The sequence below is a fragment of the Typha latifolia genome, chromosome 12, assembly GCF_019914945.1.
Source record: "Typha latifolia isolate L0001 chromosome 12, TyphaL0001v2, whole genome shotgun sequence".
Lineage (NCBI taxonomy): Eukaryota > Viridiplantae > Streptophyta > Magnoliopsida > Poales > Typhaceae > Typha > Typha latifolia.
The window spans coordinates 9180511-9206358 of NC_133097.1; the positions used below are offsets into that span (position 1 = coordinate 9180511).

The window sequence follows — 25848 nt, forward strand, 5'->3', positions numbered from 1 at the left end:
AGGGTTTCAATTCACAATGGTGTCAGCTTTCCAGGAGACAACAATCGGCAGTTAAAGACCATGCACAACTTTTGTTGTTTATTTTGGTTTAGTAACATTGTACCATTAGCAATATACCTGTCGAACAATCTGAGGTTCAGCATAAGAACTAATGTCCTAATTAGAGAATTTTCTTGGCATTAGTTCACAAATACATATTTGTTCAGTGGAAACCATAAGCACATCACCTGCTATGGATAATCTCATAAATAAACTTTTTTTCGCCCATAATCATGGCATCGTTCAGATTTAAACAAGTGTGGCATTCAGGAACTAGTAGCTATGCATCTTTCACCTTCACCTTGGATTCTCCTTACTCCGCTTGAAAATTTTCAGGAGGTGATATCAATCTTGTGAAAAAAAATTTCTAGATTGGATCCAGAAAATTCTCCACTAGCCATTGATGTTGCACTCTAATTCTGCAGGGAACTACTTCAATTCTAATTTCTGTTCAGCTCGTCTTATTGAGTCTTGGAAGTATTGGAGGGATATCAAAATGGCCTCCTGAACAAGTGTATCTTACAAATTAATCCTGAGTAACCAACAGAAGAAAATTGTAAAACATTTGGAAATGGCATATACCTCAGTCCGAATTGTTCTACTTCCCTGATGAGGACATGTATTCAAGTATGAATGGAACAGATCATTAACACCTTTTCCCTGTCAAAAACGTAATTTGAGATTTTCGTAACAATGTAAGATGACATACTCATGTACTCATGTAAATGCAAATATAGTAATATCAATAAATTGTTAGCATTCACAGTCTGCTGAGTGGAGTAAAAGTTTCCTAAAGGAATTGACAAACAAATACTGAATACATTTTTACATAAAAATGATGATTATACTATCAATGCATGCATGTTAAATCTAGTATTTCATGTTTTTTAAATCTATTTGTACCTTGAAATTATTAACTTCCTCAATGCTCTCCTCCAGCCCACCAAGTCCACCAAAGGCAATTAAAAGGTGCCTGCAAAATTGACCACTTGATTAAGGGGATACCAGCAAAATATAAGAGTTTGTCATGAAATATATGGACAAGTACATACATGAACTTAGGTATAATAAGCTCTGATGAATTAATCACTTGACCATGCTCTGAAGTTCCAATAATATGATCATATCCACCCTATAAAAAGAGAAGTTCAGGGTCAATTAGTAATACTAACTTTAACTTTATATCTAGATTACCATCAAATGGAACTCACAATAGAAAGACGAATTCCGTGTACCTTGTATGGAGAACTATTGATAACACCACTTAAATTTGAAGCATACCGAACTTTATAACCCCAGTATAATCCCATTTCTCTTGGACTGGAGGGCAGAACAACTTTTCTTAAACATTCTAGATAGATGTAGAATAAACCATATTAGAAGACATTAACTCTTACTAGTCAAATGCTACTAATTTTGACAAAATAAATTGAAAAAGTCAACATCTTGTCATTGCAAATCTAGTTGAACAATGACTTTCAACACTGGAGAAAAGTTTGTAAATTACCTGAAAATGAAAACTGGATATAAAGTTTGCTATGATTAAAAAAGGTAAGGCACATCAGACTATACAATGTCTTCACTGGAACAAGTCTATGATAAGAAAAGTACCATAAACTCGTCTCCTAGTATCTTGAATAAGAAAATCCAGAGACCAAGAAGTTGGTGTTCACTATGAAACACTGATAAACAAGATATTTTCTTAATGACAGCTTCTAGCAAGTTCATAAGTGAGAGAACTGCATCAAAGCACAATCATATGTGACATATTTTGCAACTAATTTTATTTGTTCTGAACAACCTGCTTATCAAATTTAACCATATTTTATCTATTTCATCATCATGGTCTATTACCAAGTTTCTGAACATTTTTCAGTCAATAATATATGAAGTCTGAGATAAACAACATCAACAATTTATTTTACCTGCCTTAATATCACGGTTGGTCCCCATAGCTACAGTCACCCGCTTTCCTGATTCAAGGATTTGCTCAACCATAACATTCTGCAACATGTTACTGAATTGAAATTAGCAATTAAAAGATATTGCTAGATGATACCTCTCACAATTATCATATATAATAGGACCATAAACAAAGCTGTTTGTAGACATTAAGCTTGCATGCAGCTTGACAACAGTTGGTTTAAGTCAATATTTTGCAACTAAAAGTGAAGTTCAAGCCCCATTCTAGACCTAGTAGAGTACAAATTAGCCAAGCTCAAGCATGAGACAGGAAACACAGCAGGCAACTAAAATGAAACATACCTTACTTAACCCAACATCCACAGGTGTTCCATTTGCACGATCCCCATCCAATGTCACACCTGCATGATTTGGCATGCAAGAAAACAGTCAAAGCTTTAGAAACTTCTAACTTCGGAGATGAAATGAAATACCTTCACGGAACGGAGACCATTCATGCTTGCGCACATGGTGTGGAGCATCAAGAGGAGGAAGCAAACCCTAACAGGAAAACCAAGCATACTAATCAGAAAACCATCAAGAAATCCAAATAAAGCATAAACCTTTTATCCACCAAGAGCTCACCCACCACAAATTTCAAGCTAGTATGCATCGGAAAAAGGCGGCGTCTCAGATACTGCGGTGTCTCCAGATACCGCAAAACCCTCACAAGAAACTGCGCACCACTCTCGTTCTCCCCACCGTTCTCCACCGTTACTTCCGAATCATTCGATGCTTCTGCTATATTATCAAACACCACCACCTGCTCATATAAAGGAACAACTTTTTTTAACATAAATTTAACAACATTCCACCGAATCAGGGAGTAAGAAGAGAAGAAACGCCGACCTCATCGATCCGGAAGATGGCAACGGCACGAGCTATCTGACCGGCCAACTAAGAACAAAAGATACTAGAACGGGTTACGAGATCTAGCGTGCTGTGATTCCTTGACAAAATTAGGGTTTTAGACAGAATAAACGTACGAGGGTGGCGAGTTCTAGGGATTGGGCGTTGTCGATGACGGATCCAGCCACAGCGATGCTGATAGTCGGCCTCTCTGCACTCTTCTCTTCTACTTTACCCTCATCTTCTTGCCCTAGAGTTCTCCTCTTCTTGCTCTTCTTCTTCTTCTTGCTACTCTCTCCGTTGTGGTGGTGGTCTTCCATGGCCAGTTTCGCTCCAAGCTTTAGGCCTTCGAGTTCTCTCTTACCTATGCCTATCGTGGCCCTATCGGATTAGGGTTTTGGATTAAGGTATTTGCCCTAAGCAAAAGAAAACCCGCTCCGATATGATCCGACCCGCTTAGCAGTTTTCTCGGGCCAGGCCGCAGTCTTTCGGCCCGATATATATTGGCACCCGGCCATACAAAATAATTAGAGTTAATTACATATTTAACTCTTTCACTCCAGGAAGAAAATAAATAAATAAATTACATCTCCTGAATTAGATTATTTTAAAGAAATTAGAGATGATCGATTTAAAGTTTAATTTGTGTAAAAATTTGTCGTAAAGATCGTTAAAAGAGTAGATGAAACGATATTGAAGAAGAGAAGGAAATTTTTATTTCTTTATTAAGTTTAATTAAATATTAACAGACAGAAGTAATATTAATAGAGAGAACTTAGTGATATAATTAAATAGATTAGGAGGTGTATGTCTAATTTCTTTTAAGGAGTAAAAGTAATGTAAAGCTATAGTTGAGTGGGGTAAAATATAATTATATATAGTTATAGTTATTGGCATATTACCACCTAGATTAAAGATATTTTTTTATTAGTGCATTTCGTAGCAGTTAGTAAAATATTATTTGTATATTTGTCTTTTTGTTACCTTACATCATGAAGAAAGCTAGATGATCCCGATGCACATCCACCCAATATATTTTACGTAGGCAGTGTCATAATTTATTTTGGAAAAATTTGCAAATTATCCCTTCAGTTTTACTTTTCAGTTTTCACCCCCCCAAGCGCCGCCGAATTTGTTACCGTTGGTTGACTTGTTCATGATAATCCCCTCTAAAATCTATTTCCGTAATTGATTTGATGAGCAAAATAACCCAAAAAGATTTCGTAATCGATGAATCCAGACTCCCTTTCCCAGCTTCATCTTTCACTTTTTCCTTAAAATTTCCTTCCATTATTGCCCATACTACTACTTCTTCTTCGTCCACCTCTGGCTCTGGCGGCCTTTCCTCTTTCCTGCCTGCCCAGTGCCCACCCACTTATTTCTTTATTCACCTTCTCTAAAGTTGTCACCTTTTTCCTCTCTCACCTCCTCTTCTACTCCAATTGCGCCTTCTTTTACCTTGATCTCGTCGATCGAGAGAGAGAGAGAGAGAGAGAGAGAGGGAGAGGGAGAGGGAGAGGGAGAAAAAGGTACCTGCTTTTCTCCTTCTCTGCTCCAATTTTGGTTTCTTCTGACTGTAATTCTAGATCGAGATCGAGAGAGATAGACACAAAGAGATAGAGAGATGGGTTGTGGGCAATCCAAGATCGAGCAAGACGAGGGGGTGATGCGATGCAAGGGGCGGAAGCAGTTCATGCGCGAGGCAGTGAACTCTCGCAACGCCTTCGCCGCAGCCCATTCCGCCTACACCGTCGCCCTCAAGGACACAGGCGCTGCCTTCTCCGACTACGCCGAGGGTGAAGTCCCCGAGCACCTCCGCGCCTCGTCCGCGGCCGTCTCATCCGCCGTCGCCGCCTCCACCTCCTCCTCGGCCGGTGCCGCCACCGTCCCCATCCAAGCCCCCATTGATACCCTCCCCCCTCCTCCCCCTCCCCTGCCAGACTTCTCTCCCGCACCTCTCCAGCGCTCCGCGAGCATGCCCGATCTCCCCCTCCCCAAGCCCAAGAAGAAGGCCCCGATTGATGCCGCCATACGCGAGGAGGACGATGAAGAGGAGGCCGCCCGCCGCGACGATGATGACGTCCCTGAGACGGCCGCATCGGGCTCGGCACAGGCTCCTCCGCCGCAGAAGACTCAGACGCCTCTACGACCGCCGACCCCATTGCCGGACCCAAAGGACATGGCAACTTGGGATTTCTTCTTCGGTTCGCAGGATACCATACCGCCACCCAACCTGAGCCAGCCTGAGGAGACTTGGCCGGAAAGCCGCGATCTTCAACAAGAGAAGATCGCCAGAACACCACCGGCTGTCCCGCCCACTGTCGATGATACCCCTAAAGAGGAACAACCCCCTGTTACACCAGAGAAGAAAGTCGTTGAGCCGCCACCACCGCCCCCGCAAGCGTCGAAGCCAGTGAAGAAGTTGAAACAGGGCAATCCGGCTCATCATCAGTATGCTAATTCTGTCGGGGCATCGGATTCCAAGAGGGGGAAGATTGTGGCGATGCCCCCGGCTAGTGTGAATCTGCTGCAGATCATGAGACAGCTTGATGACCATTTCCTCAAGGCGTCGCAGAGTGCACATGATGTGTCGAAGATGCTGGAGGCCACCCGGATGCATTACCACTCGAATTTTGCCGATAGTCGAGGCAAGTGGGATTTTTCTGCTCTTTGTATTCTTTTTGAGCAAATTTAGGCACAGACCTCATCAATGTGACAACTCATGTTAGTATGTAGATCATTAGGCAAAACAGCTTGCTTTTTTTATTTATCTTAAAACTTCTGTTAATAAGCTGCACTTGGTCTCTGCACAAATCTCTTTCTGTTTTAACCACAAAAGTATCAGATGCCTAGGTTCTATTTTGTGCAGCCTGGTGATAAAGAAATGAATTCATGGAAACACACACAGCATTCTGGAACACCAGTTATTTTAAACAATTATTGTCCTTGTTCTACGTATCAACATCTAAACTTTTTCCCTGAGCATTTTATTTATCTTAGGCCCCATGTAGTGTTATGTAGTCTGGGGCCTGCAAAGCATATCCGGTTAAATGTTACATTTGAGACTATTAGTTATTTTCCTTGCTTCTCATCTTTGTTTGACTTCCTAACATCTAAAGTTCTTTAAGCTTGTCTGTTTATCCTTAGCTCATTTTTCCTGCTACTTTATTAATATTTCCTCTACCAATTTCAGGACATATTAATCATTCTGAAAGAATTATGCGAGTCATCACTTGGAATCGGTCATTTAAAGGTTTAGCTAAACAAGATGATGCAAATGACAATTTTGATAATGATGAATCGGAAACTCATGCCACCATTCTGGATAAGATGCTAGCATGGGAGAAAAAACTATATGATGAAGTGAAGGTAAATTGCATCTCTTATTTAAACAGCAATCTAGTTTAATTTTTCTTTGTATCTTTTGTTTGAAGGCATGAAGGCATTACTCTTAATGTTTATACAAAATGCTAAATCTGAGATATTTTCGGTAGTTCAATGAACAGTTGTATTCTTTAGGGTATGAAGGGAAATGCTGTTCAAGTCCAGAATGATTACTTTAATTTTACATGTTACTTTGTTGATGAACTAGTCACCCTTCAACATTTTTGGTTGCTTATGGATTTACCAATCTCTTTTGATATAGTGTATCAACTTTTGCTTCATTAGCTTATCCTTGATGAGCTGATGTAGTTTGCGTACATGCATTGCTTTGTCAGACGTTTGTAACATTAAACTTGCATGTTTTATCTTTCGCTATTTCACTGTATCACTTTCAAAGTTCCATACTCCAGTTCTCTTTGATAACCGCTATGTCATCTTTTAAATGCCGTACACCAGGAAACCTCCTATAAAATATCGTATACAGGCCAATGGTGCCTTCTAAAATATCTTCTTGGTAGCATAGGTCTATCAGCATATGATGGTCAAAGGATGTTTACAGAAGATAGATAAGTTGACCCCACATATGACCATTGAGTACGCAGAATGTTCACTTTCATTCTACACTCTTTTCTTGATATTCTATGACAACCAATGATGTCAATCTCTTATTTCACTAGCCATTTTTGGTATGTAAATTACATGTCTACTGAGTTGATTTAACATGATCACATTTGTGGTCAGAGTACTTTTACATGGACTTCAAAGTCATTTGACTTTTTGTTCTTGGTTGGAGGGAAAAGTTGAAACAAGGTGTAATAGCAGACATTTTTGTAAAGTTTAGCTGCTTCCTTACCATTCTTGCTTGCAGTTTTGCTTCTTATTCTCCATCTTTCTTAGCTATAACTAGCCACTTATTCTAATGATGGCTTCGAATTTTTGAGTTAGGCAGGTGAGCTTATGAAAATTGAGTATCAAGGGATGGTAGCTAAACTGAATAAGCAAAAAAAACGCAATGCCAGGTCTGAAGTATTAGAGAAAACAAAAGCTGCCGTCAGTCACTTACATACGAGATACATAGTTGATATGCAATCCATGGATTCAACAGTTTCAGAAATCAACCGTCTGCGCGATCATCAGCTCTACCCTAAACTAGTAGACCTTGTTTATGGGTAAGTCCTGTAATTCTGCAGGAAGAATATCTGCTGCTTGTGATTATTCAAACAGTAAATTTTCTCCTTTTTGAATGGTTTTTCTTTGGTTGTGCTAGTTCAGTGACTTCTTTCATTGTTAATAATATGAGACTACAACCCAACCATGATCAGCAGTGTGTTGTGGCCATAAAATTACAGTACTTCCAAAATAATGGCATCTGACATGTAAAAAGGGTCCGAAGTAGAGGTAAAAGACAAGGAGGTAAAAAAAGGATAGGAGGGACAGAAAATGTTGGGGATGTTTATGGCCGCTTTGATGCCATATTATTTCTGCTCATCTAAATTGAAAGTATACCAAGTTGCATGATGCAGAGCATTGCCCTATCATATTGAAAAATTATATATGTATATGTTTGTATCTGTATATATTATATGTAATATAATATGTATATCAGTTTTTTCCTCATATTGGGATATTGGGAAACATGTATACTTCTATATTTAACTATCTCTGCCTTTCAGGATGGCAAAGATGTGGGAAGCAATGTCTGAACATCATCGCAGCCAGCTCAAGATTATGATGGATCTGAGAGCTTTTGAGATCTCACTTATTCCCAGGGAGACAAGCCAACAACATCATTTTATAACTGAGCAGTTATGGAATATGCTGAAAAATTGGCATTTACAGTTCCAGAAACTAATGAGTAATCAGAAAGAGTACATCAAAGCCCTCAATAGTTGGTTAAAACTGAACCTTATCCCAATTGAGAGCAGCTTGAAGGAGAAGGTGTCATCTCCAACTCGACTACTTGATCCCCCGATCAAGGACCTACTGCATGCTTGGAATGACCAGCTTGAGAAGCTTCCAGATGAGCTTGCGAGGGGTGCCATATATAGCTTTTCTGAAGTCATACACACAATTATTGTGCTTCAGCAAGATGAACTGCAATTGAAAAGGAAAATTCAGGACACTCGCATGGAGCTCGAGCGAAAGAAAAGGCAATTTGAAGATTGGCACCGCAAATACATGGAGAAAAGGGCATCATTATCTGAGGATGCCAATCCTGAGGGTACTGAAACTGCAAATGAAGACCCTGTGGCAGAAAGAAAAGTTACAGTTGATGCCGTAGAAAATAGATTGAAGGAAGAGGAGGAGACCCACAGGAAGCTATGCAAGCAGGTGAGGGAGAAATCACTTGGAAGCCTTAGAACGCATCTGCCGGAGCTTTTCCGGGCCGTGTCGGATTTTGCTTATAGCTCCTCTGAGATTTATAAGAATCTGTTTTCTATCACCCAGTCGGAGAAGCCAGTTGATGGATGACTTACAGTTATTGGTTGTGATCTAATATGTCTGTTATATAATAACTTCTATTTATATTCTTCACATTTTTGCTTCTTGAGTGTATGAAATAGTGGTTAGATGAACTCTTAATGTAAAGGTCAATTACTCCTATAATAATTCAGTTAGTGATCCGTATTCCTTGTATGTATATGAGATAATGGGTAGGTAAATCTTTCTCATGTGTCCTTCCATGAATGCGAAATTGGGTGACATACCGCACTATGAATCAGCTGATTGATGGTAGCTACTTGACATTTAATTGATATCTAGAGATGGATACAGGATGTGCCATGTAGGCAACTATGAGCATCCAGGTCAGCCTCAGCAGTGCCAACTAAGCAATATTATATTTTCATTCATGACTGAGTGATTGCACAAGTCTACTTCCCTGACAAATAAAGAAAACCTTCACACTTTGACAATAAAGAGGAATATAAGTATGACTCCATTTTGGGTTTTCTCAAACAAAGATCAATATTTACAACTCACGAAAGTGACAACCAGCAACATATGAATCAGAAACATAGATACATGACAATCCGAAGTAGCAATTCCACAAAGATAGTATAAAAGTGAGACACAGTTACAAGAAAATTCAAAGCACAAGTTACACCAAGGATGAAGAGACAACTCCATTTCTCACATTGTAACTTTTTATTGTCAACTATACAGCTCACCATTATCATTATGCATCAATATAGTCCCAGTCATCATCTGATAGCGCCTTGTGATTGTCAACATTGCTTTCAAACATCTGGTCCTGAGATGGCTCTTTGTTGATTAATATGGGGTTCTCATCGCTTGAAACATGAGGATCTCCATGAGATAACAGGTCTTTAGTATAAAAGGAGCAAGTTGAGGAGGTCCAGCTAGTTGTTGGCAGCGTCAATTTGTTGAGAGGCAGATGACCACTGAACCTTTCTTTGAGTGACATTATGTTCTCACAAATGACGGACATTTCTCCTCTGAAAAAAGAAAGAGCTGATGAGTTTTCTACATCTCCATCTAGCTTGCAAGGCAACAAAATCAGAGCATAAGGGGTTTCAAGACTTACTGCAAGATGTCAACAATTCGACCACGGTCCATTAGCAAATTCCTCAACTGCAACAAAATAGTCAGAATATCAAAATGGCGCAGGCAATAATATTTCATATCTGAGAATTACTTACCTTATCAGATAACTATTTTGATGTTTGCATAATTTACAATGTATGATTACCTTGATGTTCTCTTCTGTTTCTATTTGGAGCCTTGTTGACACTTGCTTTAAGTGCTCCACTTCCTCCTCCCTCTGTTTAAGAACCTTGTAAGCCTGCTTCCTTTTTTCAACTATTTCCTGTTCTGCTGCTGCCTTTTCTTCCTTTGCAGTAGATAGTCGTGCATCTAGAGTGTGGTTAATCTGGGAGCGGAAGGCGAAGTTGAAAGGTAAAAAATTGAACATACCAAACTTCTAATGGACTATCGCTATGGGCACTCATAGCATCTTCTACTCATGTTTTTTTTTAACAATTATACAGATTATAATTGTAAAAGGCAGGTAGATCACAAGAAATTCTTGGCCACAGAAGACTACTTATCATAGTAACCCAGTAATAACATCCGTTTAGCTGATGCTTTTATACTGAAATATCAGCAAATATATCCATTTAGGGACATGAGACAGATTTATTTCTCACCTCCTTGATAATGGAAAGAGAATTGTCTCTTTGAGAAGAAATATTGATAAGCTGAGACTGAAGCTCACGAGCTTCAATTTCTAGTAAAGATCTTTCCTTGTAAACTTCTCCAGCATGCTGCTGAAAATATGAATATGTTAGTTTCTACTGTTGATGAGTACACAAACAAAAAAAAAGCATGTACAGAAGATGACCTTATTATTGGATTCTTTTGCATTCTCTATCATCTTCCCAAGGTCCTTTACCTTGGAGAGAATATCTTGATCAGCCTTTGCAACTTCTTGTTTAATCTCTCTGACATTTGCCTCATGAAGCTCAACTTGTTCCATTTTAGCAATTGTTGATTGAAATGCAGAAGTTAATGTTTCCTGCACCAGTTTTCAATCAAAAGATCAGAAATTTTCCAGAAAAGCAACTAGTCAAGCTACCAAACTTGGGTACACTAGGATTGCAGAATGATATAAATAACGCATAAGTAGAAAATGGGGTTTTATAGAAATTTGAGAGGAGTTGATCAATTCAGTTCAAAAGCATCATATTGTGAATCAAAGTACAAATTAGTACCTTTCTCTTTGTCATATTATAAATAAATTCGTCGATGTAATCAACCTGAACAACCTGGCTTGATTGAGTAGCTAGTCCTAAAGTATGATGGTCATCACCGATTGAGCTCATCTTCATTTGAGAGGCAACATGTTCAGCAGCACTCTCAGTTAGACATCCAGATTGCTCTTGGCCAGTCGTACTTATGGAATCGCTAATCGTTCTTTCTTCTCTGGCTTCATGCTTCCCTGAGTGCGAAAGATTTTCTACAATAGGCAATGAGATATTTTCAGCTGAGATAAAGGCATCTAATGTGCTTTCATCAGCTTCTATATTGCATAGTTGCCCGGCATTTTCTGCATTTAATAAATTTGTTGACAGCTGATCTTCAATTTCTCTTAAACAACCATTCATATGTTTCCCAGCACCAGTTCCATACTGCACATACAAGTTAATTTCAGGAGTTGAGGATGAAAATTCCTGAATATGGGAACAAAATTCTGATACATTTCGTCTGATTTCAGCCTCAATAATGTTATCACCAACATGTGGAGCAGCAGAGTCCCTTAGCTTCTGATGTGGTTGGACTATATGATCCACCAATTCCGCTACACTCTTAGCTTTCTCATTGGAAACTCCATCCTGATTGGGGAGATCAGAAAAGGAAGAACTGGTGCTTAATTCACTGAAGGAGATTGGTTCTGAATGAAAAACATTAGCCATATGACCAGCAATAAGATCTGGCTCACACCCTAAATCTTTTGATTCAAAAAGTAGGTCTGAGTGCCCGTAAAAGAATTCTGGCTCATTTAGTGCAGATGCATCTTCAACTAATCCACTTCTTCCTACTGCTTTATGCATGCATAATGACCCAACATCAGTTGCAGTTGAATCATCACTACATATACCATTTTGACATGAAATTGACAATTCCAGAAGAAGATTGGGATCCTCTTCAGATCTTTGATCCCCCAATATATTCTGCTGCTCGTGCATGCCAGCTACATGATCAAAAATTGTAACTATTAAGAACAAGAAAAGAACAACTTCGTACATGCACTCATAGTTATGTCTATGTGCATTTGAAATAGATGCACCATTTTTTATGGCACAAAACCGAAATGAATACTTACAACCACTAGGAGAATGTTTTGCATGGTGAATATTATGAGGAACTACATCTGTTTCTGTTGATTCACTTATGGATTGTAAGACTTCATTAAGAACAAATTCAACAGCTGCGTCAACGTCTGAAGAGTAGTCAATAGCGATGCTCTTTAGTATGAGAAGATCAATCTGCAAGGAAAATAAGCGAAGAATGACAGTACTGAATGACAAAGCCAACAAATCCTAAAAAACAGAAAAATATAAGAACTGCTGCATCATCATGGCATCTATCAAACAACAAATTTGGATAAAATAGGAAATTGTGTTATGCTGGCTGTGAGCATAGATAAAACCTTCTCATTATACAATTGAAGTGTAAACTACAACCATACAAATATCAATACAAGGAACAAGTCACACAGATACCTCCATGTAAAATTGTCAATCTAGAGTAGCGACAGAGGAGAGCAATTAGCACTGCCCTATTGCGGAATAGAAGGGAAAGCTTCAGTTCGTGTTTCTTTTCTTATTATCATTTATATTCTTAAAAAAAAAGTGGACAAAGTTTAAACTTTTTTGTGGCGAATCCCTAATACATTTAACCAAGGTCATTTGGCTCTATTCATTTACCTTTCTACTTGTCAAGGTCCACACAAATATGACAAGAATTGGGAAACAACTGATGAACGATCATAACGAATCGAGAAACATCACGTAACACATACCCGAATGCAAATAGAACTTTTAGAATTCTTCTTATTATGGATAAATAAGGGATCATATGATTCCCACTCTCATGTATCAAAGTCAATTTTTCTCAAAAGCATATACCTATCCAATTACTTTACAACTTCAACAAAAAAAAAAAACGTTTCCAGCAATTAGTTTACCTGAGGGAAAACATCTTGCAGAGCATAAAACACTGGCCAGAAATCCATGCTCTTGAAAAGAGAAGGGAATGGAGAGTAAGAAAGATTAGGCTTTAAATCTCTCTCAAAAAGAGAGTTAATATTAGTATTACGACTTCGGAGAAGCGTCTCAACTCTCAATGGAGTGGAGAGAGCGGAGAGGGCTCTTGGAGTCGAAGTTTACGCTAAACGAATCTGCGAGGGGGTGCGTTGACTGTTCCACGTGTTTTGCTTATGGCCCAAGTACTACCCCAGTTACCCCAAAGCTTGACCAAGGCCTCGGATTGCTTGGGGACGCGTAGGGGTAGTTGTTTGATTAACGACCTTAGATATGGATTGCAGTAGGAAACCAAATTTTATTTAAGAAAAATTTATAAAAAACACTCTATATTTTATCTTTATTATCGTTCATATACTACCGTACGACCGTATAGATGAATTAAAATAATTATAGATGCAAATAATATTCTTAAATAAGGTTTTTTTAGCTTAAGTTAAAAATATATTGAGAATTAGTATCGAAAGTCAAATAAGGGGGTATTTAAACAAGTAGTGGAATATTCTTTACTCTATTAGCTGTTATTAGGGTAAAATTTATTAAAAGTATTTTTAAGGTATTAAATATAAAATACAGAGGTGGAATAATAAAAATATTTCGATAAATTTTATTTTATTCTATTCTTACATAATAATAATTCTTCTAAACAAAGGAGATGGATAAAAAGTCAAAACCTTTGAAACAAATCTAAAGTCGTACTAAATCCATGTCTATCTTATCTTTTTTTTAAGGCCTAAAAAAGTCAAGTTTTCACCAGGAAAAAATAAAAATAGATATATTTTCATTTCACACCCTATATTTTATGTTTATTTTAATTTTTTTCTGTTTTCACTATTTTTAATTCAACCTTTGCTAACAAATATGATTACATAAGGGTGGTTGCGAGGTTGAATTAAGAATAATAAAAAAGACCGAAAGCAATATGCAATAAACACATAATATAGAGAGTAAAACGCAAATTGCCCCTTAAATTTATGATTTTATCATCTGACAGGGCACCGTTGGGCTCCACTATTAAATTTCCCGATCCCTCCTCCTCACATGAGCGACCGGATCGCCAAGAAGACGACGACGAGGGTGACGAGGTGATGAATCCCTCCGCCGCCGCCGCCGCTGCCGCTGCCTCCTCTTCCTCCTCCTCATCTTCTTCTTCTTGGTTCTCCGGCATCGTTCGCGGCCGCTCCATCAAGTCCCCCGCCTCTGGTAGCGGCGGCGCCTGTGCTTCGTTTGCTGACGTGCTCGGATCCGGGAGCCGCAAAAACCAGTTCCGGGGGACGCTCTTCAAGTACGGATCGAAACCTATTCAGGTAAAATTTGCCTTTTTAAGGTGTCAAGATTTTGATCTCTTAGTGTAGAAAGGAGGATTTGATTGATTAGCAAGGGTTTCCTTGATGGAATTATCCAAAACTTTATCTGAGTGGAATTCTGAAGAGGTAACACGTAGTTGTAAAATTGAACTGAAAATATCACTAAATATATAACCAGTTACGCTAATCTGTCCTAGGAATCAAACTTACAGTAACGTTGGCAACCGTATAAGTTATCAGAAACATGGAACTATGGACAGAGATACGATTGTTCTTTGACCAAATAAATGCATAACACTTGTATGACCTTGAGGTAAACATCATCGATCTACCTTTCCTTTAGTTTCTACTAATTTGCTATTGCAACGAGTACTTGGTCATGGAATAAGAACATATAAACAAAGAATAGCATGGCAATAAGTTCATGACTTCATATGGTTTGTCCCAGTACAGTGTGGATCCATCATTTGTTACTACAGAAAACAACAACTCTGTACTTTTTGGAATCTATACTCTTTGGCACTGAACTACTTTGTGAATTCTAGCATTTTCTTGCATGATAATTGATTCTCTTTCTCTCTTGTAGGTGGCATTTAGAACTGGGGAATTCAGCCAACAAGTTATCTTTATTGGTGGATTGACGGATGGACTTTTAGCGACTGAGTACGTCAACATACTTTGTATAAGTTACTCTCATGTCTTCAGCATAGAATGGAAACACAAATATGCACATCTAGCAAAATGTTCTGATTTATGCATTACAAGTTACATTCTCTACTGCAGACTGCAGTTCTTAAATTTCTTTTTTTACATAAATTGCTTTAACACATTTTATATAGTTTGGAGTATGACTATGTCGCAGAAACAGATTTGGTTCTAGTGGGATCATGGTCTCGTTTGTTGTGTTAGCTAGGACATGTTGATTTGTTGGTTTCCCTAAAAGTTATTCCATTACTGGAATGCAAGTTAATATTAGCTTTATAAATGCTAGGACTAGTATAATTTTCTGATGGAGTAATTACTGAACCAGATGAGCTCAACTTAAAAAATAATAAAGAGGATATTTATGGCTAGTTCTTTCTTTCTAACAACTTCTTTTTGGATTTTATCTCTTTCAGGTACTTGGAACCTTTATCATTTGCCTTGGAGAATGAAAAATGGTCCCTGGTGCAGCCCTTGTTGTCTTCATCTTATATTGGATATGGGACTTCCAGCTTAGAGCAAGTATAACTCGTTAATTTGATTACCCAATTGTTAATTGTCTTTCTATTTTATTCTTGATATTTTCTATTACCAGATAGATTGCGACTTCAGTTTACAAGCAAAGTCATTTACTTTGAATTCCAGAAAGAGAAGGAAATCATTAAAGTAGTTCATCCATTTAAGAAAAGCTTTGATATGTATGTAATCTCATGTAGGTCTGCCTTGAGTCTGTCTGAAATTTATGAATCTTTGAGATAGTTTTCTTTTCTTATTAATCTATGGGGATTTCCATCAAGGGTATCAGTGGGCATAGCATGAGCAATTAGTAGTGCCATTAGTAGTCCAGATTTGTATATATTCCAAGAATTAAAATCTTTTTTTTCCCAATTCCTGTATTTATAGGGATGTTCTGAAAATTTATTTGTGGTCAATGAGTTAAGTACCAAAATATTATAGTGAAACTTTTAAGTACATATCATCCTTAGGTAAACCTTGACATCTTACCCCATTTCTACTACTTGTGTCCATTAATTGACTCTGTCTCTTATGCTGTACTTCTGTTTTGTTAAAGGATGCATTAGAGCTAGATCAACTTATTGGTTACTTGATAAATAAGGAAAACTCTGAAGGTGTTGTGCTACTTGGTCATAGTACTGGTTGCCAGGTAAATAATTCTTCGTAACTTGGCTTATTATCACTTCCTTATGAAAGTGAATACAAAGATGTGCAATCTTACCCCAGCTATATGCAGGATATTGTTAATTATATGCGGACAAGCTTTCCATGTTCCAGGGCAGTTCGTGGAGTCATCTTGCAGGTGATTATCTTATTTTCCCTGCCTCGTGTGATTTGTCTCGTACCATCAAAGAAGTGCCAAGGTAGGAAACTATATAAATTGCTTCTGTTGAGGGATTTATGAAGGCATAGAATCGTATATGTTACCTACAGGTGTTTTCTGCAGGTTTTGGAATTGAGAATTGTTTATGTTCATATGATTAATCTTTACTTGTTTGTTGTCAGGCCCCAGTTAGTGATCGAGAGTATAGAGCAACTCTGCCAGAAACTGCAGCGATGATTGATTTGTCAGCAAAAATGATCAGCGAAGGTAGGGAAATGGATTTAATGCCAAGGGAGGCAAATCCGGATGCTCCAATTACTGCCTTCAGGTAAAATTACTTCACTGCAGTTATATTATGTAGAACATATAGCTACATAGATTGTCACATCTCGAAATTAAAATTATGACCAGCCATATATCTCAATATGCTAGAGATACACAAAGCCTTAACAAGACTTTTTCTAATTTGACAATGATAAGAAATTTAATATTAACATCTAATTCCAATAAATATACTCCAACAATAATGAAAATAATTAAATGTCATAATTCATATGTCCAACTAAACTAAAATAACAAATAATTTAGAGCATAATGACTACTACAACTCAAAAATAAATGAGTGGATTCTAAGTGGAGGTAAGGTCCTGGTGCATTTTACTCAGTTGTCACGTTGGCTAGTATCTAAAATGTTATAAAAGAAATCTCATGAGCTAACAACTATAGCTCATTGAATGAAATCCACTCAAAAGTCAAATAAATCTGAAATCCATTGATATAACTTTAAATGAATCCAAGACCAGCGATATAACTAAACATACTTATAACAATAGTAATAATAACAATGCAAGTAACAATAATGTAAGTCATATCTCATAATATGCTTAGTATCAATATATTAAAATTTTCTCATTATTAATAATGACATATCTCAATTGGGTCAATGCCCTATGAAAGTCACCCCGAGATAATGCTTAGATATTTTTCTCATAGCTGATTCAGTTAGGGTCACTGCGAGGTGTCACTATATGATAAACTCACTATATCTCTTTTACTAACCGTTGAGACAAATTAGAACCATCATAGAAAATCTTTTAATCTAACCTCAGAGTCACCTAAAAAAGATGTCATACTAATATAAAGTATGACTTTCCTCTGGACTTTCAGGTAGACTTAAGTCAACACGAAAAATCACAAGCGATCTATATTGGAACTGTTCTCTATATCACACCAAATATTAATTATATTTTTCAACCAATATCCATGGTCAATAAAATTGCTATTTGAATGAAGTATAGCAATACAATAAGTCATATATTTTGCACACAAAAATAATTTAATTTGCACATGGAAATATATATTTAAATTGCACACAAAAAATATGATATTTAACTATTACTCAAAAAAAAAAAAACATGATCAAGTAAAAAACACGAAATATAAGATGAATAAAGATGTGAGTGAACACATTCACCCGAGTTTAGATGAATCAACTGAAATCTCTAGTTCTTGTGTTAAGGAAATTCACCACCTTTAATAATAAATAAATGACATATTTTAATTTAACCAATAATTAAGATTTCTGAAATAAAAATATAATTTAATTATTAAATGGGCCAACTTTAGGCCAAGAACTTAGGTTGGACTGCATTTAGTCTGCAACCGACTCAAATTAAAAAGTGGGTTGGACTTATGGCCTAAAATCCACTAACACTTGGGCTGGGCTGCAACTAGCCCGCAGCCTATCAAAGCCAAAATAAATGGATTGGATTAAGGCCCAATCCCACAAAATTTATTGATTCCGGTCGGATTCTTTGGATCTGAAATCTAAACCCAACTCAAATCCAAATTAAAAAGTGGGTTGAGCGTGGTTGTGCTCGAGCTCACCTTCCTCAATGGAAAAAACTAGTCAGAGAAAGGAATAAGAGGGGGCTACCGGCGATCAACGCCGTCAGCAGTCCACCAACTGCACCGCAAGCTCCCCGCCACCCCCGCGACTACGCCGACCACACAAGGTGGAGAAGTTGCTGACGACAACAGACGGCCCTACTCCATGGCCGGTGGCCATGGAGCTGGCTTCCACAACGATCTAAGCAATGAGAGCTCAAAAGAAAAGCACCTACTACATGAGGCCAACGGCGTGAAGCTTCAGTACACAAGCAATAGCGATCGAAGTTACCGACCGGCCAAATTCGCCAACAAAAGCCGTGAGCACAATAAAATTAGGTATTTTCAATTTGCCTTCTTAAAATCTAATTAAATGTGTGGCAATGAGAGGGGACTGACCAGTGAGTCGCTTGATGGTCTCAGATTGCTCCGACGGTCCGATCCCACGACATAAGCTCTGAGGGGGCAAGGAAGGAGAGAGAGAGAGGTAACGGCGTAGGGAAAAAGAAAAAGGATTAGGGTTTTGATTTATAGAGAAAGTTCCGATTTCGATTCAGAAACCAATCGAGTTAACCAACAAAATCACAGCTACACCTCTCATCGTGTAACAATGAGGGAGAGGGAAGGGGGATGCACGTGTGCCTCTTTTTCTTTTTTAATTATTACATGGACATCCTTTAGTATTAGAAGGATTTTTTTTTCATATATGTTATGTGCATTTATCAGCCTTTGGCATGGTAATTCCTTCCACTGTATCTGGTCCTATGCTGATCTTACTGTAGCAATCTCCATCTAATTCATCAATGCAAACTATTATTAACTGTTATGATTCTTTACATGACAAGCAACCTATATTCTGAGAATTTAGGCTAATTTCAGTTGGTCTGTAATACCTTTGAAGACATGTCACTTCAAATGATGTTTTGTCCTCAAAAGAATTCCTTTCTTAATGATGCATATGCATTGTACTGGTCCCTTGAAAGAACATCTATTTCTGAGAATGTAGGCTAATTTGAATTGGTCTGCTATAGTTTTGAAGATGTCACTTTTTTTTTGTAGGTTGTTAAAATAATTATTTTCTTAATGATGTACATGCATCGTACCGTTTTCCTAGAAAGAACATCAATTTCTCAGAATAATTCTGATACTGTTGTGAAATTGTAATTTGCAACTTCGATGTCAAGTAGAAAAGAACTCCCCACAAGGAGCATCAGTGCAGGTTTATGGCAGAAGGAAAACACCTATTACCCTGGATGATTTACTTTGGCTACTGACTCACTGATACTGATTGACTGACTCTCTTGTTACTCATCTGATTCTGGTTTTATACTCTTTTGGTGGTTGGATGCTGCATACTTTCTTTATTGGTGATTACTTGGTTGGTCCTTTACAGGGTTTTATATTTCAGTTTTTTAGTAGTGTTGATATAGAGTGTGAGATGATACTTTTCGTCACTTTGTTTTTGTAAATGTTGGTTGTTTTGTAGCTGTGCGCAGGGGCATTTAAAATATGTTTTGTGTACAGTTTTGTGTATCTACCATATGGTAGATGCTGGTTCGTAATGAAACTGAGCTTATTTGAGCTTTTCTTGAGAAAAAGAAAAGAAAAGAAAAAATGGATCATCTAAGCAGTAATTGCAAATTAACATCTAATAGATGATTGTTTTCAATCAAGTTGGCTTTCTGCTAGGGAGATTTCTTTGAATCCCTGACCAAGTTGAATTATAGTACTATATATGTCCTCACATTATTATTTTAAAGCATATTGCCTTCTCTTTTTCTTTTTTTTACAAGCATAGATGACATGCCAACTCCTTTCTGCCGTTGATAACATAGGTACCACTCACTTTCTGCTTACATGGGGGATGATGACATGTTCAGTTCAGATCTTAGTGAGGACCAATTGAGACAGTTACTTGGTCACATGTCAAATACACCTTGCCAGGTGGGTAATAATTTATATTCCTAATATGTTCTTTAGCAAAACTAACCTTTAACTTTAGACAGTTAAGTTCGATATACTGCTGCATTGATTCATGTAGGCATATTATCAAATTAGGCAGACTATTCTCATTCTATTTTTTAGCCAATCACCTTCAGAATGAAAAGGACTGATCCAACAATGCAAGTATTTACAAGTCAGTCTTTTCTATTTCAGTCTGTCTTAGTATCACTTGATAAATCTGGTGGGTGCAGTGACATGATTTATTCTTATTTGATTCCATCATAAACTTCTTGGTTAAAGCTTTTCCTGGGAAAATATTTGTAGGAAGTTATTTTGCTTTATTTTTGCCTCATCACCTCATCCTTCCTCGACATGCCTTATGTTGTCAGTTCCTCATCGTTTCAGGAGCCACTTAGGATGAATTGTAGAAGTTGGAAAAGGGACTATACTGAATGAAAACTGACGTAACTTTGAGTTATGCTGCATGGTCCAATGATTGATATGATCAATGTGATAAACTGGCAGTGTTCCTTTTTTGGAAAACAGCCATTGGATTTTTAGTATCCATTGCCTTTCTATTCCTCGTCGTAGTACAAAATATGTTTGAGGTACATCACTGTAAGAACATCTATCTGCAGGTTATTTTCTCCATGGCCGATGAGTATGTCCCGGATTATGTTGATAAAAGTGCACTTGTTGAAAGGTAAGCCAAACCCATAAATTAGATGCATATGAGCTATAGATTGAGGTGTGCAATTGTCTTACCTTTGTAATCATTTCCTGCAGATTATGTCGAGCAATGGGAGGTGCAGAGAAGGTGGAGATTGAATATGGAAATCACGCTCTCTCCAATAGGGTTCAAGAAGCAGTCCAAGCCATCTTAGAGTTTGTTAAAAGGGAGGGACCTAAAGGATGGGATGATCCATGGAATTAGATTCACATTTTTCGCTATCAACATGTATGCACTTCCAATTGTCCATTCTTTCATATTTCTTCCAACTAATATTTTTGTGATTAAATCAGTTTTCTCATTCAGCTATGTGTGTATGAAATGACATATTTAGTCTGAATAAGTTGGTCAGTTGCAAGCATTTAATGTACTTGAACCCTGTCCTTTCAGAAAGAAATTTAGATACAAATGTATCTTCTCAAACGAGTACAGATGTATCTATGTGGATTGGTTGATAAATAACACTTCCCAGAAGACCCCTTATCCCTTTCTTTTCGAATCATCTTTTAATTGCTTCAGTCCATTTATGCATCTTATTTGGATAGGATAACTCTAGAATAACCATCCACTTATCTTCTTTTTTCCCCATGCCATTGGATTTGACAGCTCTTACCATGCATCTGATAGGGAAGGAGAACTAAAATGGTATACGTAACACACCGTGTATTTTATTCTCTTGGTCATATTGTGATCCAGTGATCACCACAGTTTCATCAAAATCATCTCAATGCGACTTCAGTCCAATAGAAGAGAGGAGAGAGAGAGAGGGAGCATAGAATACCTCTTTCTAATCATGGATTTGTGGCATTATTAATTACTAGTCCTCTCATCATAAAAAAGGCAAAGGAGGCAAGCACTAAGCTAGAAGAGAACCTTTCGTTTGCCCACTGCTTCTCTGAAAACCTCATGCTACCCACCTTATTGCTCTTAAGAAAATTGCCTCTCTCTTTTCCGGAGATAGCACCATCTTATCATTAATTATTCAAAACCCTTCAAAGCAATTCAAGTGGTGCTCCCATCAATATAAACTAGGGAGTCTAACTATCCTACTCCTTCTCTAGATCCTTTTTATTTATTCTCCTACGCCCATTTAACTAAGTTTTGTCCTCATCCCGACTATTTTAGACCAGTCGTCAAGTCCTATCCCTCTAATAACAGAGGCCATGATCGGTTTAAAACCCCGTCGGTAATGATATCTCCTGCATAATTTGGGCCCATTAATTTTTTTTTTTAATTTTTTAAAAGTTGGGTCAGTTATCCAACCTACTACTTATTAGAGAAGACTGCTTTTTTATCTAGCCAATCATAAGTTTGTGGGCCACCGACCAACTCTTATAAAGTTGGTAGGTACCTCTCTTTCACGACTAACAAAGTCGCATGGTCGACTCTAATTCTAAATAATTATTGTGGAAAAAATACTGTGGTATCCTAGCTCAACGATTCGATTTGATTAGGTGAGCCAGCTCAGTACTATGATAACTTTAAGTGATGTCTTGATAAGCATCAGCTCAGTTACGCTAGACTAAGCAGCTTAGTGTGACAGGCTAGAAAGTACGGTGAAGTTTAAGTACTTATGTATTTAAAGAGAATTGACTCTTTGTCTAACCCATATCAAAGTATTTGATTTCTGATCGTAAAAAGAAGAAGAAAAAAAAGTTTGTAGGCCCGAAATCTATTTAAAAAAGAAAAGCTAAGTTTGTCCGCATGACTCATTGCCTTTGAGAGGGCTATAAAGATGGCTGCCACTAGTTCGTTTCATGCATAACCTAAGTCAATATCCTTCTTCTGCATAGACTTCTCCTCTCTTCGCTAGCTACCTTCCAACTGTAACGAGTAAGACCAACCAACCTTCTCTATTCGCCGCGTAATGTTAGTTATCAAATTATATGCATGGATAACTTTATTCTATTCTCTTCTTCTTCTTTTTTAAATCCTTTTGTATTACTTGGTAATAAGCTCTCTTTGGAGACGAGTCTTATGATAACTTCTCAAATTAATTTGAAGCAGGTAGTCTTAATTAAGAAGTATGTGTGGGCCAACTACTATTCGCATGGGTTCTCTCCACGCATGCAGCCAAAAGAGCAAGGTGGTGGTGGTGATGGGAGCCACCGGCACCGGAAAATCCCGGCTGGCGATCGACCTCGCCCTCCGTTTCGACGGCGAGGTGGTCAACTCCGATAAGATGCAGGTGTACGCCGGGTTAGACATCGTGACCAACAAGGTCACAGACGAGGAGCGGTCCGGCGTCCCCCACCACCTGCTGGGGATCGTCCCGCCCGACGCCGAGTTCACGGCCTCGGACTTCCGCCGGGAGGCGGCGGCGAAGGTGGCGGCGATCACGGGGAGGGGGCGGCTAGCGATCGTGGCGGGGGTCGAACTCGTACGTGGAGGAGTTGGTGGAGGGGGGAGGGAGGGAGTTCCTGAAGCGGTACGACTGCTGCTTCCTGTGGGTCGACGTGGCGGCGCCGGTGCTCCACGCGTTCGTGGCGGCGCGGGTGGATGACATGGTGGAGAGGGGGATGGTGGAGGAGGTGCGGGGCTTCTTCGACCCCGCCGACGCCGACTACTCGAGGGGTATACGCCGGGCGATAGGCGTGCCGGAGCTCGACAGGTACCTGCGGGCGGAGGCTGCCGGCCAGGAGGCGGCCCCGGCGCTACTCGACGCGGCCATCGACGAGATCAAGGCGAACACGTGCAAGCTCACGTGCTGTCAGCTGGAGAAGATACGGAGGCTGAGCGGGATGGCGGGTTGGGACGTCCGGCGTATCGACGCGACAGAGGTGTTCAGGATGAGGGGAGCGGAGGCTGACGTGGCCTGGGAGGAGGCCGTCTCGTGCCCGGGGATTAAGATCGTAAGAGAATTCCTGAACGGGGAATTGGATGAGACCAAGAAAGAGAAGACGACGACGACGACTAGTACTTCCACTACCACTGCCACTACCACTACAACGACGACGACGGCGACGGCGGCGATAGGGAATGAAATAGTCGCTAATTTTGGAGTGGTGATGGGGAAGGCCGGGTTGCTCGCGGCTTCGGCTACCGGCATTGCGGTCGTAGGGGCCGCAATGTGAGTGGAAAGAGGGTCCCACGGCACGCGTGGTAAGCGGATTGCGAGTTCGATCGGATCAGCCCAATCGTCTAATACTAATGCGTTGTTACAAATTTAACGGCGAACCGATTAACTCGAACCGGATCACCGACGAGGTTGACAACAAAAAAAAAAAAAAAAAAAAAAAAAAAAAAAAAAAGAAAAAAAAGAGAGAGATGTGCGCGAGCAAAAGTTGAATCGGCGCGTGCGACTCACTCCCCCTCCCTCTTTATCTCTCTCCACTCACTCTTGATCGCACTCCCACACGTGCAATGGGCCCATGCACGTGTGCGAGTGGGTTTAAAAGTGAGTGGATTGCGACGAGTTCGCACCTGCGGATTTAGCTTTTGTCGCGCACGGACGGGAGCGTGTGGTGGACCCACATTAATTTCATCGCTTATATTATATTTTTAATATATTTTATACTCCTATATTTTTTTTTATGTTTCAGTTTTATTCTAAGCCCTTTTCTTTTCTTTTTCTTTTTTTCTTATTATCTTCTACTTCTTTTTAAGAAGGTGAAGAAGAATTAATGTAATGTCTTTTTGAGAAGAATAATGTGATCGGATCTTGATTGTGTTGCTAATATATTAATGCTACTAATTCATCTTTTGTGTGTTCTAATCATCACAACTTCCTTCAATAGGCATGGCTTGACTTTTGTTTCCAAGTTAGATTTGTTTCAAATATTCACGTATAATATAAAGAAAAGATTATATAACCATAAAGCTTGAAGCCAAGAGAGGCTTTTGGTACAAGTAAATAATTAGTTAATCCAAGAGCAAGAGCATGCCAATGATTACATTCCATTATCTCAATTATTCTACTACTTATCTTAATTGGACACCACAACCTTCCTGTGAGTCCAACAGGCCATTCATAAAATATTTAAAAATATATATTTATAACTTCACGTCTGGCTCACTAAAGCTTTCAGAAAGACAATGAAATGGATTAGTCAAAGAGATGCCATCCAATAATTTCTTTTAGCACTACACAATGCCTTACTAAATTAATGCAAATAGAACACTAATTATAATTATACTAATGGTTTTATTCATAGTTGGGCAGTCATCCCTGTAAGATAGTTGGGCAGTTAGTACAAGCATGCAAATGGAAAGATGATAATAATAAGCCTAGTGGGGGTATTTTCTTATACATAAAAGACATCATTATGTGGGTATTAAGCCTAATCAGCACAGGCCACATTGAAACATAATCAAATAGTTTAGACAGAAGCTAGGGTTTCTTTCACTTTATATCTTCTCAAATTAGTGTCATCTAATGAAAGGGGGATCAACTTGCATTGTCCAATTAGGGTAAAAGTAAATGTTGATGTGAATTAAAATAAACACATAATCTATTCTTCTTGAAAATTGATAGACTTTGACATTTTATACTTTTTCTTATCAGTATTTATCATTCGACTCCTCCTGTATTGTGGGTTTAATGCTTAAAAACACGCCGAGTTAAATTTAATCGAATAATATATTGTTAAATATGTTTAATGCATAGTATTTTTAATTACTTTTTTTATATAAAAAAATTTTCAAATTCTCTAAGAAGCTTCTCAGCTTTGACTCCTATTCTTATTTCCCCCATATTTGACAACACTTAAAAGTGACAAGTATCAAAGTGACAGGAAAATGCAAACCTATCTTGAGGAGAAAATGACCCTAGTTTGCAATCATGACTGCATATTATTCAAGTACCATTGGGAGAGAGAGAGAGAGAGAGAGAGAGAGTTTGTTCACGTTTGCAATCGAATGCAAACAAGAATAGTTATCCTATACATATATATATATATATATATATCCCATTAAATTAAT

At 38.4% G+C, this 25848-nt stretch overlaps 5 protein-coding genes across 7 annotated transcripts; 3 read left to right on the forward strand and 2 right to left on the reverse strand.

Annotated features, from left to right (window-relative positions):
- Positions 1 to 135: 135 nt before the first annotated feature.
- LOC140799278 (uncharacterized) lies at positions 136 to 3221 on the reverse strand. 2 transcript variants are annotated; one of them, XM_073153532.1, is made up of 11 exons: positions 2988 to 3221; positions 2851 to 2898; positions 2591 to 2764; positions 2436 to 2502; positions 2305 to 2363; positions 1965 to 2043; positions 1275 to 1390; positions 1092 to 1171; positions 943 to 1012; positions 622 to 699; positions 136 to 543 (listed from the first exon to the last, which is right to left on the reverse strand). In XM_073153532.1, exons 1-11 carry the CDS (start codon positions 3168 to 3170, stop codon positions 469 to 471), a joined length of 1029 nt encoding a protein of 342 aa, XP_073009633.1. In that variant the 5' UTR covers positions 3171 to 3221; the 3' UTR covers positions 136 to 468. The 2 variants fall into 2 exon arrangements, with proteins under 2 accessions (XP_073009633.1, XP_073009632.1); XM_073153531.1 differs by having other exon boundaries at positions 1251 to 1390; positions 2988 to 3219.
- Positions 3222 to 4046: 825 nt separating this feature from the next.
- LOC140799097 (protein ROLLING AND ERECT LEAF 2-like) lies at positions 4047 to 8871 on the forward strand. Its single transcript, XM_073153242.1, has 4 exons — positions 4047 to 5498; positions 6044 to 6219; positions 7180 to 7403; positions 7908 to 8871. The coding sequence occupies exons 1-4, from the start codon at positions 4475 to 4477 to the stop codon at positions 8704 to 8706; spliced, it is 2223 nt and encodes a 740-aa protein (XP_073009343.1). The 5' UTR covers positions 4047 to 4474; the 3' UTR covers positions 8707 to 8871.
- A 365-nt stretch (positions 8872 to 9236) lies between these two features.
- Positions 9237 to 13168, reverse strand: LOC140798484 (uncharacterized). Of its 2 annotated transcripts, none has more exons than XM_073152326.1 (8): positions 12944 to 13168; positions 12080 to 12242; positions 10968 to 11947; positions 10598 to 10771; positions 10404 to 10520; positions 9947 to 10126; positions 9782 to 9828; positions 9237 to 9692 (listed from the first exon to the last, which is right to left on the reverse strand). In XM_073152326.1, the coding sequence occupies exons 1-8, from the start codon at positions 12989 to 12991 to the stop codon at positions 9413 to 9415; spliced, it is 1989 nt and encodes a 662-aa protein (XP_073008427.1). In that variant the 5' UTR covers positions 12992 to 13168; the 3' UTR covers positions 9237 to 9412. The 2 variants fall into 2 exon arrangements, with proteins under 2 accessions (XP_073008427.1, XP_073008426.1); XM_073152325.1 differs by having other exon boundaries at positions 10404 to 10523.
- Positions 13169 to 14018: 850 nt separating this feature from the next.
- Positions 14019 to 21417, forward strand: LOC140799016 (UPF0613 protein PB24D3.06c). Its single transcript, XM_073153111.1, has 9 exons — positions 14019 to 14326; positions 14913 to 14989; positions 15445 to 15550; positions 16101 to 16193; positions 16281 to 16346; positions 16550 to 16695; positions 20090 to 20198; positions 20837 to 20901; positions 20985 to 21417. Exons 1-9 carry the CDS (start codon positions 14108 to 14110, stop codon positions 21130 to 21132), a joined length of 1029 nt encoding a protein of 342 aa, XP_073009212.1. The 5' UTR covers positions 14019 to 14107; the 3' UTR covers positions 21133 to 21417.
- Positions 21418 to 22966: 1549 nt separating this feature from the next.
- Positions 22967 to 24151, forward strand: LOC140799138 (adenylate isopentenyltransferase 5, chloroplastic). The gene is given in 2 exon segments (XM_073153290.1): positions 22967 to 23295; positions 23297 to 24151. Coding segments are annotated over 2 exon segments (1023 nt in total). The 5' UTR covers positions 22967 to 22978; the 3' UTR covers positions 24003 to 24151.
- Positions 24152 to 25848: the final 1697 nt, after the last annotated feature.